This window comes from Branchiostoma belcheri, unplaced genomic scaffold (genome assembly GCF_001625305.1).
Source record: "Branchiostoma belcheri isolate BF01 breed outbred unplaced genomic scaffold, Haploidv18h27 scaffold10, whole genome shotgun sequence".
In the NCBI taxonomy this organism is placed as follows: Eukaryota; Metazoa; Chordata; class Leptocardii; order Amphioxiformes; family Branchiostomatidae; genus Branchiostoma; species Branchiostoma belcheri.
In genome coordinates, this window is record NW_017802380.1 from 682,804 (window position 1) to 697,531 (window position 14,728).

Genomic DNA, 14,728 nt, shown 5'->3' on the forward strand with positions numbered 1-14,728 from the left:
TGCACCCAGTAATTCTTCCCTGAACTAAGTCCGTGCAGATAAAATGTATTTTGTGATGTTGAATCTAAATGTTATTTGACTGCATGCTAATGGCTACCTGAACTTTTTTTAGTGAAAAGAAATTTTGATTTTTCTTTTTATTTGATACAATATGAGGATAATCACAAACTTTTCAACTGATAGAAGAGTCATAATACACAGCATAAGTGAGATCATAAAAAGTCATGTGTATCAAGATAAAAAGTTACTGGCAAAGTTTGTCAGCTTAGAAGGATGGATGTCTATAATGTATTTCCTTGCAATGTTCAAAATACCCAGTGATTTTCAAAATTGCAGAAGAAAAATCACACAATCTGCAATTATGCATTATTAGGTTGAGAAGGTTGTAGTACGGAGGCTTGTGTATTTGTAGAAAGTGTTTTCAAATTGTGGAACAAAATTTGACTCATCTACATGTAGTACAATATTGCAGAACAGTGAAAAAAAAAAAACATTTCTACCACAGCCTTGAAGTCCTCCATCTGACTTAAACACCTAAGAGTGATATATAGCCCTACTTGCAAACGACCAATTATGAGTAGAACGCAGGTCGTCTGTTAATGGATATGGCATCTTCAGGAGATGGGGCCGCATTAGTCAAAAGTCCATCCACTCTCCCTCTCCTCCAGTTAATTTCCTCTTTCTGGTGTCCTTTCTAAAAGTGGTAATGTCTTTTGGCTGACATTGACCGAGTCGGTGCTTGTCTAAGTACCTAATTTGTACACCAGTAAGGACTGCAACTCTTTTCAATACGTGTGATGGGATCATTGAGTATTTGAGGTGTGGCTACCCTCCAGCTTTACATGTACCTCCCATATTAGCAGACGTCCCTAACCAAAGTTAGATACTCATTTTCACCTGCGTAGAGTGAGGAAATACTGGTAGGTGTAAAGTGCCTTTCCCAAGGACGCAACACTGGGGACTGCCAGGGATTCGAACCCAGAACCTTCTGATTCTTAGTCAACAACCCTAACCACAAGTACCACATTGTTACACCCAAAAAATACCTGCTTTTCTGACAACTCTGCAGTGTCACTTATGAATTTCAAGGTAGCTAGTGGATGTTACCTGAAACATCTGACCATTTCCAAAATCATATCCAGTTGCTTGAGTAACTGTTTTTTTGGCATATGTTATTACCTGGATGTCTAACCTTCACCGACGTACCACATTACCACCTTATGTGCAACCGAATAGAAAGTTTGTGCCGGCTGCATGAAGAATGTACTTCAAGAGCCCAGACCATGCTGCAAGACCAACTTCTTTATTCCGCTGTCAGCTGCTCTATATACGCTCTTTTCGGACTGTCCATAGCTCCCTCGCAGTTCATTTGTCTTCCCTGTGCGCTGCCATCCCTCCAAGTCTTTGTTCATCGAGGATGTACATAATGTAGGAGTTTTATGGTCCAAGTTGGCGTCGGCTGTCTGCGGAGGCAGTTACGTGTCCACACATCAGTGCCAGGGTGTCACTTCGCCGAGCCATCCCTATCTGTCTTCTCTACTGCTGATTTACAGGAACATTTCCTCTGGACGCTCCTGCTATGTGTTACAGGCTCCATCAACAAATCAACAATACTCTCTCCAGGCATGGGCCAAAAACAGTTACTCAAGCAACTGGATATGATTTTGAAAATGGTCGGACGTTTCAGGTAGTATCCACTAGCTTTTGTCAGTGACACGAGACCAGAGGATAAATGCAGGTTTATAAGAACGAACCATACATTGAAATGTAAAAACATGAAGACCATTTTTGGGAAGTCCCTGGACGCTTATGCTATGTGTTAAAGCCTCCATCAACAAATCAAGAATACTCTCCAGGCAGAAGGTTGCAGTCTTTTCTACGATTCTGTGTAGTGCTGTGTAACTAAACCCACATTTAGGTTCAGGTCCGGATTCAAGTCCAGAGGTTTAGGTTCAGTTCCAGGCTCGTAAGTCCGGATCTTACCCAAATAATGGCATATACAAAATTGCATGTTGACAATCTTGCAATGTTGTTTTGGCAAAACTGTGGCCACATAACATGGAGATGACACTTGATGATGCCCATTGCAATGTTTTCTTCATTTTGCAGCTTACTAGTAGTCGGACACCAGAAAGTGGAGATAATTGTATAGATAATATCAAAAATCACAATACACATCCTGAAGTAATTTCATTCTCTGCAGATTAATTCCACTAAGTCAGGAAATCCGAGCTTTAAACGGCAGGCTCCAAGTTCAGACCAGTGGAAAATTCCGCGCTTTCAAAGTCATCCGAGTTTGACAAACGTTCTCTACGAATCAGTGTACCACATCCAAACGTAACCGCTGACCTCAGCTGATCCAAAGAGGGGAAGATTTAAAGGCATGTCCAACACAAATTGGCTGATTGCACCGTGGAGGGTTCTTTGTTTAACCCTGTCACATTTATCATGTGTTACTGAGGGTCTATCCGTGCCACGGTCTTGTCCATAACTTTGTTTCTCGATCCATATATCCTTTAGAGCTGGCAATTTGTTTCAATTCTAACCCATAACAGCATTTGATTTAGGGAATTAATTTAAAAGTAACTTCAATTCCCTGACTCAAAATGCTGTTACGAGTAATAGTGCAGTAATACTAGAAGGGTAGTAGGCTAAATGATTATCATAGGTTTCATTTGATACTCTGTTCTTGTCCGTAACTTTGTTTCTCAATCCATCTATCCTTTAGAGCAGGCAGTTAGTTTCAATTCCTACTTCGATTCCCTGAATCAAAATGCTGTTATTGGGTAATAGTATACTAATACTACATAGTAATGCTAGAAGGGAAGTTGGTTAAATGATTGTCAAATGATAGTCTTTCATATGAGCTTCATTTGATACTCTGTTCTTGTCCGTAACTTTGTTTCTCAATCCATCTATCCTTTAGAGCAGGCAGTTAGTTTCAATTCCTACTTCAATTCCCTGAATCAAAATGCTGTTATGGGTAATACTGTGGTAATACTAGAAGGGATGTTGGCTAAATTATTATATGATAGTCTTTCATATAAGTTTCATTTGATACTCTGTTTTTGTCCGTAACTTTGTTTCTCAATCCGTCTATCCTTAAGAGCTGGCAGTTTTATTCAATTCTTATTTCAATGCCCTGAATTAAAATGTTGTTATTGGGTAATACTATGGTAATACTAGAAGGGAAGTTGACTAAATGATTATCATATGATAGTCTTTCATATGTCTGTAACTTTGTTTCTCAATCCATCTAGCTGGTAGTTTGTTTCAATTCCTACTTCAATTCCCTGAATAAAAATGCTTAATGCTATACAATGATTATCATATGATAGTCTTTCATATAAGTTTCATTTGATACTCTGTTTTTGACCATAACTTTGTTTCTCAATCCATCTATCCTTTAGAGCTGGTAGTTTGATTTAATTCTTACTTCAATTCCCAGAATCAAAATGCTGTTATGAGTAATAAATGTAGTAATACTGGAAGGGCAGTTGGCTAAATGATTATCATTTGATAGTCTTTCACTCTGTTCTTGTCGGTAACTTTGTTTCTCAATCCATCTATCCTTAAGAGCTGGCAGTTTGATATAATTCTTACTTCAATTCCCTGAATCAAAATCATGCTGTTATTGGGTACTAGTGTAGTAATACTAGAAGGGAAGTGGGCTAAATGATTATCATGTCTTTCATATAAGTTTTATTTGATACTCTGTTTTTGTCCATAACTTTGTTTCTCAATCCATCTATCCCTTTGAACTGGCAGTTTGTTTCAATTCATTCATGTTATTGGGTAATACTGTAGTAATACTAGAAGGGAAGTTGGCTAAATGATTGTCTTTCATATAAGTTTCATTTGATACTCTGTTCTTGTCTGTAACTTTGTTTCTCAATCCATCTATCCTTTATAGCTGGTAGTTTGTTGCAATTCTTACTTCAATTCCCTGAATCAAAAATGACAAAATGCTGTTATTGGGCAATACTGTGGTAATACTGGAAGGGAAGTCAACTAAATGATATCATATGATAGTCTTTCATATACATTGTACTCTGTTCTTGTCGGTAACTTTGTTTCTCAATCCATCTAGCTAGTAGTTTGTTTCAATTCCTTCTTCAGTTTCCTGAATCAAAATGCTGTTATGGGTAATACTGTGGTAATACTAGAAGGGAAGTCCACTAAATGATTATCATGTCTTTCATATGAGTTTTGATACTCTGTTCTTGTCCGTAACTTTGTTTCTCAATTCATCTATCATTTAGAGCTGGCAGTTTGTTTCAATTCCTACTTCAATCCCTGAATCAAAATGCTGTTATGGGTAATACTGTGGTAATACTATAAGGGAAGTAGGCTAAATGTTTATCATATGATAGTCTTTCATATACACTGTTCTTGTCTGTAACTTTGTTTCTCAATCCATCTATCCTTTAGAATTAAAGCTGGCAGTTTGTTAAACAACTCTTACCTCAATTCCCTGAATCAAAATGCTGTTATGGGTAATAGTGTTACAGTAGTAATACTATAGAAGGGAAGTTTTTAATCTGCATCTGTATAGCCGGTATAACTGCCCTTTGGCGTAATACACCAGCTTCGAAGTTGGCTGAAAATAAATGATAATCATGTCTTTCATATAAGTTTCATTTAATACTCTGTTCTTGACTCCTGCTTTGAATCAAACTTGCTCCAGTTACATATTGTCATCATCAATTTTGTGTCAGTGTGTGATAGCTACTCAGAAATATAAGAAGTCGTATTGAGCAAGATTGATTTCATACGCCGAGAGCGCTGCGGGGACCGAGCGGGACTGGGGAAATTACAACTCACGGACGAATTCAGCCTCAGCCTCAACTTTTAATTGAAGATTTGTTCCTTGCGGCAGTCTTGACTCTCGCCGTCTGGGTAGACTGCCCCTCGTATGCATTATTCATCCCGGGTACACATCAGGAGCCAGAAATTACGTTTCCGTCTTGTGAGGCGACAACTTACCCGTCACTTTTCTGCTTGTAATTGCGAGTTAGAAGCTGTCCCGGGGGGCGGCAGTCATTGTTGATGCTCCGTAACCGAATCAAGCAGACCCAGGTAAAGCAATTAAGGCAGGATTGGACGGGATTCCCGTGAGAGGGCCATCTTCCCGCATCTTAGGGGCAGAGAAAGCGAGGGAAGTTTTGAAGATTAGGCGCTTGTGTCAAGTTTATTCATCTAGAATAGAGAAAGATTGATGATACATTCAAGTCTGAATATGTAGGTGTGCTCTTGATGCTTGATAATGGATTGTTTAAAGTTTATTCATGTAGTTTAGTTAGTGAAACATTGATGTTACATTCAGAACTGAATACGAATATGAATATCTGTGTCCTCTTGATGCTTGGTAATTGATTAAAGTTAACTCTTTGATGAAATTTACATCCATATGTATAGCAATCACTAATGAAGCAAACATGGTGAATATGAATTTCTTGTACTAAGAATAGGAAGATAACGGGACTAAAGGACATGTTAGCATATATATAGTATTTAAATTCATCCCTCCAGAAAGAACCATTAAAGAAATTTGAAAGGGGTGGTCAGGATATTGTCTATTTTCGTAACATAGTGGAATTACTTAATATATGGGTTTTCTGATTTTAAATCTCAGTAATATATATTGATTTAAACAAAAGAAACCCTTGATAAATGACAGAAAATATAATCAGTAGCATGCAGGCTGTTAAAATCAATATACTCTAAATCTTTTTATGTAGATGTTAAATCATGTACTGTGATTATAATCCTGATATTTTCTGTTTGTTTCCTTGTTTGTTCAGCTGGCACCACAATTCTCAGTGAAGACGGAACAAGTATAGGTAAGTAGACAACACATTTTGCATGAATCAAGAACAGCTGTACATACACTGGGAGGGCAGAGAATATGTTGTCCTTTCAACAGGCAGATTTGGTTACATAGGTGCTGCACTTGGTGCTGAAATTATTGTTGCATGAATCAATGTGAAATCGGACAGGCCAACAGTTTCTGTGGTTACACACTTCATTGTCAGGAGAAGACAGGAGAAATTCTATCACAAATCTGACAAATTAGATGGGTGCTGCACTTGGTGCTGATTTGATTGTTGCATGTGGAGTTTTAGAAGGGAGGTAAAATGTGACACACCGACAGTTTCTGGTTACACACTCCAATGACTCCATCATCAGGATAAGACAGTATTCGTCATTAATCTACATTGGAGAGGTTACCTAAAAACAAAACTACTGCAAAGTTTCTCAATTTATAGTAAGCCATACCTCACTTCATGATGGTCTCTGTTTCATTCTGATCATTCTCCTGATAGACTGTTTGAAAATTGAAGCCCTGCAGGATAGGGTTTGCAGATAGTATTATCTGACATTGCTACATCTTGTGTCTTTGACAGAATTGTGCAATGCATACATTTACTGCATTGGCACTGTCCTTGGTGCTGAACTATAATGCACAACATAAGCAAGCAATGGTAGTATTCATAGTATGGTTAAAAACTTAGTGCAAAGGCACATATAACATTGTCCTTATATCAGCTGCCACTAATATAAATGTAGGCTCATTTATTTTAAGTGAACCATTGTAGGATAATGGCCCATGCATATCAATGTACATGTACCAGCATTGCTTACTTCATAATTGTACTATTGTTTGACTTACCATTGAAATAGGTTAGACTGTTGCCAATGCTTTGCGTGAGAGTCGGCAGAGGCTATAATGCCTTCTGAAGGACGTAATGAAATCAGTTGATGACATTATAGAACTGTGATAGTCCTCTATACAGCCTTATCACAGAAATGCTCCCTAAATCAATATAATCCATTAGCCCTAGATCTGTGTGAAGAAAACCCAGGGCTTGAAATACCACAGGTTAGTGCAGATAGAATTTGGGCTGTGCATTTCTGTTGTGTACCTGTACCTAACCTCCACTGGTCCATGTACTGGGTATATGCAGGTTAGTGCAGGTAAAACTGGAGCTATGCAGGTATTTCTGATGTTTACCTGTACCTAGCCTCCACTTGGGCACGTACTAAGTACATTATTGCTTTGTTATTTTTTTCTTTATTGACTGTTGTCAGATGTGAAATACCAAGGAAAGAATTTTAATGGTTTCTAAAATAGTAACCAATGTGATTCATACTGCATGCCCGAAATCCTTTTCTGATAGTGTCCTTCCAACCTTGGCCTTCAAAAAGTCATACACAGAAAGGGAAAGAAAATGAGTGGTGCGGGTAATTATGGATGCAGCTTGCATCATCGCAGGACTGCAGATGAAAAGTATTTGGAGCCCCGGTAATGCATTAGTGCCAGATCTGTGTGAAGAAAAGCATTACTGTGGGAAGGCAGAAGACAGATGGAAACCTGAATCCTGAAGTATGACTCCAGGCAGCCGGGCACGGATAAACACACACACTCCATCAGTGTCAGTCCCTCACCTACATCACAGGGAGGATGGGTTTTCTCTGAAGTAAACCGATCGCAGGGCTGTCAGTAACCTGGTATCCAGTCTATCGTGGTTGGGGTGGATTTTCTACGGCGCTGCTAAAGCTCTTTCCAGCCAAAGTATTGGCATTTAAGAGAACATACTAAAGCTAAAAAAAGCTGGCATCCTGTGGCTACACTTTAAAAAGTCAGCACTGTCTCCCTGCTCTATTTTTCTAGAAAAAAAACAACTGGTAGAAATCTCATTTATCTTACAAGGTATCTAGAATTTGTAGGAGGTGATTTGTTTGCAAAAAAAAAAAATTAGTTGCAGATAATTTTTTGTATTCTTATATGTCGCCTGAGTCTGTAAAATGAATTGGATCATAATCAATTAACTCAGGTGATGAAATAATTGGAGTGGATGAACCTATAAACCAATTGCTTGGAACAGCAAGAACTAATTTAGTAGAATCACATTTCCCTGCTATGAAAGACTTCTTGTCTTCTCCCATTCTGCTCCGTGAATTCGACAAGTGGAACACCAACCATCAAAATGGGAAATCGATGCCGTTATTGGAGCAATCAGGAACCGTTCGGCATCACCCCGGGGTCCTCCCGCTGAATGGCAGGCTTTCTGGCCGTCTTAGATCCAACACGGATAAGATATTCAACCCAGGGGAGCCCATTACATCAATACTACATGTTTTAACTCTGTGGACATATTGCGCCGGGGTGGCAATATCCATAATGGGGTTTACTGCATGTCAGAAAATCGCTCGGCTGGAGCCAAGCTGTTTGTTTCCTTGTCTGAAGGTAATTGGTCCGGCGGGGGAATCGTCTGATTGTTTGTTTGCTTGTTATTAGAGCTGTGTACCTAAACAAATTTTAGGTACAGGTACAGGTACAGGTACACAGGTTTAGGTACAGGTCCGGACCTGAACCTGTACCTGAACAATTCGACCAATTTATATGCTCTTCTGAACTCCTTCAATAACAAAAAAACATAAATAAACTTGATAGTTAAGGTTTATTCTTTGTTTATGGCGAATGCTCAGATGAAATATAGGCAAAACTAAGTTGTTTTTGTTTTCATGAACACACTGTCCTTACACAGGGACCCATTGTGGACCAGCTATTTACACATTTGAGGTCACAAATAGGCATAAAATTAGTGTGAAATTGTTTAGGTACAGTACCGGTACTGAGGGATTAGGTATTTTGGACCTGTACCTAATCAATTTTTCCGGTACAGTATCGGTACTGCGTACCGGTACACAGCTCTACTTGTTATACATTGTATATGGATAAAACTGGAAAGGTAACATTTTGCAAAGCAAATGCATGATGTTTACCTTGCATTGGCATCTGATCTGTTAATTAATCTTTACTCAAACACATTCATGTATATATAGTGACTGGAGTATAAATCCCTCCTGCTATAAAATTGCAACATGATTTAACCCAACACCATGGTGATAGACTGGTTGAGGTCATTGACCTTATGTGTTTGAAAAAGAGGAACCTGAGCAAAAACACAAAATACTGTTTAGCATATAACATACCAGTTCTGTACTGGTAAGTACTGGACAGGTACATGTACTAGAGAATTTGAAAACTTGCCTCATTAAAAGTTAGAAACCCTGCGCATACATTCCTCTACTGTTACTCTAACTCTTCAGCATTCTAAAATCTTTAAACTTGTCCTTGAATTGATCCCTACAAGCCATTTTGATTGGTCCAATGTTGGCCTGACCTTGGAGGTGACCTCCCATCATGCATAGCTGCCCAACTGTCTCACAAGTCTGAAGAATCTTTACCCAGGGGTTGGCCGTTGGGTTTGGGGTGAAGAACAAGCAATTAAGGAAATGTCAGCTTTCCATTTTGAGTCCACTAAAAGAATATATTTCCTTTAGGAATCGAAGGCACAAGGCCAGCGCTATTAAAGAAGTATAGTAAGACCTCTTCAGATGGAGAGGCCATGTACATGTATAATGCAAAGGACTGGTGTGGAAATAGCTTATTGAAGAGTCAAGTCAACAGAACTTGTCGTTTTGAGTAGACCAGGGAGGTTTGCTTGGAGCAGTGTGGAATTGGAAAAAGAAAATTACTCAGCAAACCTATAATTTATTACAATGAGAACTAAGATTTTTAAAAATGCCACAGATGTACATGTAGTTGTACCTGACATGTGTGCAGCTATTTAAGTAATACTATTAAAGGAAAGGGTCTCTATTCAAAGAAACACTACAGTAATACACAGTAATACATAACCCAATCAGAAAGTTTTGCCAATGAACAAATTTGCTTTGTCATCTCTATTAATCAAAGAACAGTAGTAATAAAAACTAGGAACGACAAACAATTAAGAGCAGTCGTGGTTCATTTCAGTTGCAGACATCAGATCGACAGATCGCAGTGTTTGATGTAAGGAGTGTGATTAATTTGTGGTTTAACAATCTTGAACACTTCAGAGAGTCTCCTAATGGGGTCTGTATACCAGCTCCCAATCAGGCAATTCCCTCACAGCTTGATGCACTTGGTTGGGTTCAGAATCACAGCGCAGTAAGGCCACGTCGACTTAATTTTTTGGATGGCATCCACGCGCGCATTGATTTTTGCCTGTTCTCAAAAAAAAAAAAAAGATCACGTCCACCTAGGCTCTGGCCTAGCTCTAGGCCTGGGTAGTCCATGGTAGTTAGCGACAAAACGGAGCCGGGCACCCAGGCTACAAAAGCTCCACGACTCAAGAACTCAGTACATACGTGCAGTGCCAATTGATAAATTCTGCAAAAAGGCAGCATGTGCCGGCTTGTATACGTCGCTACATGTATGTACTGCTGGAAATTCACAATACCAGCTTTGTATTCCTGTGGTTTAGTAGCACTTTTATTGGCCGGAATTTTTGTTTTATTCGCCCGCGCGCACTAGTTTGGGGGACTTCAGAGGATGTCATCCATAAAATTAAGTCAGTGTGGCCTAACCGGTAAGAAAACGCGGCTGTTAAAAGGCAGGCAGAAGTGCACTGAGCTGTAGATAGAACACACATGTACACCACACATCATCATCAGTAGTCATTCAGCATCTCCTGAAGGTCACGACAGCAATATCGGGATGATGGAGTTAGGGAAGTTTCTTATAGGCATCCGGTACAGTTTTTAAAAGCCAATATTCTCTAGTCATTTATCTACATACTGAGTTGAAACTACACTATCCCAATGTATTTAGACCCTCATGGAGCAAAAATACCCAAAATTCTGACGGAAAATGGTTACTGAAAGGGCCCTGGGCTGATTTTTGGGGTACCACCCAGAAAATACAGGACTCATCTTGGGACTTGTTTCTGCAGAGTATGAAATACTGATTTAAATGTGCTAATGTGAAAGAGTATGTGTCAATATCACAAAGATTGCCTTATTCAGAATATTTACAATTTTCCACCATGAAATCGCATAGGATACCTTTAAGTACCCACAGGATGAGCAGCTATGCGTCTTCTGCTTTGCTGCAGCAGCACTGCTATAATTTTGTACTCCAGGGGAGTATTAATTCTGACAGTGAGTGCGAGAGAGTGCTATATAATGGTAAACCCTGGCATTTACACGTCATATTATTTCTCTTCCGCTACAACAAGCTGGATCACTTTCAAGTTGCAAGTTTCCCTCCTAGAGGTGTTGTGAATGCAACCAGAATGTTTTGGATGCTGTACGAATATTCATAATTCAGTCATACATGTACGATTATTCTAGCTGGCTCTAAGTTGTAACTTGTTGGGTTTGACTCCTTTTTCTGAGACAGTGAAACAGCCAATAAAAAAATGCAACAACAAGAAAGTTTTACAGATCGTAACAGAAGATAATGTAACAATGCTTTCGGCGATACTAAAGCATAAAGAGCTTCCCTTTCCAACAAAGTCAATACTCTGACTCCAAGACAGAGCCCTTACGACTCCCGGAGCCAGAGCAACAGTAACGGCTGTCAAGACTGTTATTGACAGTGAAAGGGCAGCTTCCCCATTGATTTTTACGGTCCTAAACTTTTCCCTTATGAATAATGGATGTTTGGGAAGGATCTTCATCAGACATCTCCTGTCCTGGGGGACATGCAGGCATGAAATGGCACGGCACACAGAGAAGTGAGAGATAAGAACTGAAGAAATGGCTGTACACTCCACACCTCTACTGGGTCAATAGCTGACTGCACCTGGGGGTGACCGTTGCAAATTCAGCACCTAAATCATCTCAGAAATGGTGGATTCCTCACATGGAGGATGAAATCCAGACAGCTCAGTAACAAACCCAACAAGTTAGAGCCAGCTTTTAGACTAGAATAATCACATGTTACATATATATGTAGAGAGAGAGATTATGTATCGTGCTTCATCGTTTGTCTTTTTCTTTTACTTGCAATTAGCCCTTGGGCAAGAATTTGCAATACAAGTTGCTATGATTACAGATAGTAGGACAAAAGGGAAATGTTTCAGGTAAAGAGAAAATTGTCACACAATTGTAAGGAAGTTACAAAGAAACTTTCACTCGAAAAGGGAAGGTCTTGATTTGGTTTGTTTTTCTTTTTAATGCCCATGATCATGATAAAGATCATTCTGGCATGCTCATTTTTATCTGAGTAAAGTGAGGAAAGTCGTGTAAAGTGCCTTTCCCAGGGGCACAAGATCGGTGACAAGGTAGGGTTCGAACCCGGGACTCTTAGTTTCGAGCCGAACATGCTACCGCTATGCCACACGAGCCCGTTGATGAGTCCACGATCATGATAATGATCATTTTGGCATGATAATTTTGGCATGCTCAGTTTCACCTGAGTATAAGTGAGGAAAGTCGTGTTAAGCCTTTCCCAGGGGCACAAGATCAGTGACAAGGTAGGGTTCGAACCCGGGACCTCTTGATTCCGAGCCGAACATGCTACCATTACGCCACACGACCCCACAGACTGGCGAGAAAGTTGTCGGTAAATTTCATATATGTTCAACTAATCTAATATCACAAAGCACAAATACGCCCTATGAGATACCTTCTATCTCCTGTGCTCTTAAGAGGGGAGACTTATATTTTGTACCTACTGTTTCTTAATTGAATTTCTTCGTTATTGCACCTTTAAAACTGGCTGTAACATATATCGTTCAACAGTTTACTTTGCTACTTGTAAAGACAGGAGTGCCCGGCAGCGTGCAACTTCCACGGAGATAAGAAAACTGGAACATGCTACCGCTATGCCACACGACCCCATTCATTGATGAGTCTGAGCATGTCCCAATATCGCCATCGGAAATCTAATTCATGGACACTGAACCTGACATTCATCTGGCAGCCGTAATGGTCGGTAGATGAAGGCAGTTTGCGAGGAATCAATCTTCCTGAACGCTTCACCTTTGAAGTCGGCGGAAAGCGGGTCCGCTAGGAAAGCTTCGGATCTACAAGGTCATGATATCATGAAGGGCCCCACAAAATTGAGCGATGCAGGTGGCATGCAGATGTACCAAAGGCAGGGCTCGATATTAACAATAAATGCAACTACATTCTCAGGGGAGATAACCAATACAGTGTTCAAATAGGAAAATACATTAAAGAATGTTTCGATCTTAGAAAACACATGTTAGAGAATAGTTAACCTTTATTGTTACATCATACATATACTCTGTACGTAAGATGACGTTATCCACACATGTATTTAGCTTTGTTAGATCTTTAGTTAAGTTGTAGAAGACCATACACAAGTCTCTGTACTTTTTCTGTCAATAAAGAATCTATTCTTCCTATTGTCCCAGCACTGTCCCCAAAATAAATTTCAATTGTCCCAAAGTGAGGATGAACTGTCCCAACCTGTTTTTTTTAATTATTGTATGACTTAAGCTCGAAGTCAGCTTGATGTTGCTTAATGTTGCTCATTCCTAGGTGCACTATAACTGCAGAGTAGACAGGAAATTAGGTGGGACTTTTCTGGATCAAAAATACGGGACGTGTGACTGATAATTATAATTATAGACAAAAGAAGGGCTGACATTCTGATGTTCATTATGTCTCTATTGTCCCAACACTGTCCCAAAGTGTGTTTTATAGTTGTCCCAGCCTAAATTTTAGCGTCAGTGGCCATTGGACCACCTTTGATTTTGAGCCCTGCGAAGGCTGTGTGTGTTTGGTCTTTGGGAGTTCAGGAGATCAGTCTGCAATCTTGTTGTAACGCGCTCTGTTGAGTACAAGGATGGAAACCTGATGACCTCATTTGCAGCAAAGTTTGTTTGACAAATTTTGGGTCGGCTGTCCACACTTCTGTAGATCTGCCTTGCAGGTACAACATGAAAATGTTATATAGAGCCATAATGGAGTTTGTCATTTGTTGCAGTATAAGACAAGCAGTTGCATTGCATGGTTGGACCATGTAAATACATGACCAATGCATGACTATATAACTTTGGCAATTGAAAGTGAAAGACAGTGATCTCAAACCAGTTTAGCTCACTGAAGAGCTGATCTTCCACTGGTCGTGACAGAGAAGATTAGATGCTATGTACAGTATTTACAGGTTCATTGTACCGGGGAAATTCCCCTAGCTCTTCTCTACAAGCACAATGAACAGTGGATTACAGGGCATTTCTGAAAAGCAGTGTTTTTAAATAGCACTGAGGTAACTACCCTGTTTAAATAAAACAGAAATAAATAAATAGATAAATTACAGCTTAATGTCCCATCCTAAGGTCTGCAACCCTAAACAGTAGCGTGCATGTAGAGTTTTAATTTTCTATGAGTATTTCCTGAGTCTACTTGTATGATTTGTGTTGGTTGATGTATCCACTAATCTGATGACATCTTCCTCGCAGGTGTGGTGACCAGCGGTTGTCCGTCCCCGTCCCTGAAGAAGAACGTCGCCATGGGTTACGTGCAGACGGTGTTCGCCAAGGCCGGCACACCCCTGAAGCTGGAGGTCCGGGGAAAGCAGGTCCCGGCACAGGTGTCCAAGATGCCCTTCGTCCCCGCTAACTACTACTACGGGAAATAAGCATAGTACACATACATGTACACACATGTACACTCAAACACATGTTTAAAGTTACTTTTGATCTAACACAAAAAAGTTCTCTCACCTAGAGCTTTTGACCAGTCACTCTGGCCTTCCTCAGTAGACTGACCTAGTGAAGCTTGTCATGTGGCTTCTTTGAAGTGTGACATCAACACTGGGTCAGCAAAAACACATGTTTTTTAATCATTCTGAAGCAAAGTTGAATTGTAGTTTCCACTACAGACTTGTTCAATGAATGACTGCGACTGAATTTGGGCAGTA

General features: G+C 39.8%; 1 protein-coding gene across 1 annotated transcript in view; it reads left to right on the forward strand.

Moving 5' to 3' along the window:
* LOC109472825 (aminomethyltransferase, mitochondrial-like) overlaps positions 1-14,456 on the forward strand; it is a 29,417-nt gene extending 14,961 nt beyond the window's left edge. Inside the window, exons 8-9 of the mRNA XM_019772687.1 lie at positions 5,805-5,843; positions 14,268-14,456. Coding sequence (XP_019628246.1) covers positions 5,805-5,843; positions 14,268-14,446 — 218 coding nt within the window. The 3' untranslated portion in view covers positions 14,447-14,456. The remainder of the gene's footprint in view (positions 1-5,804; positions 5,844-14,267) is intronic.
* Positions 14,457-14,728: the final 272 nt, after the last annotated feature.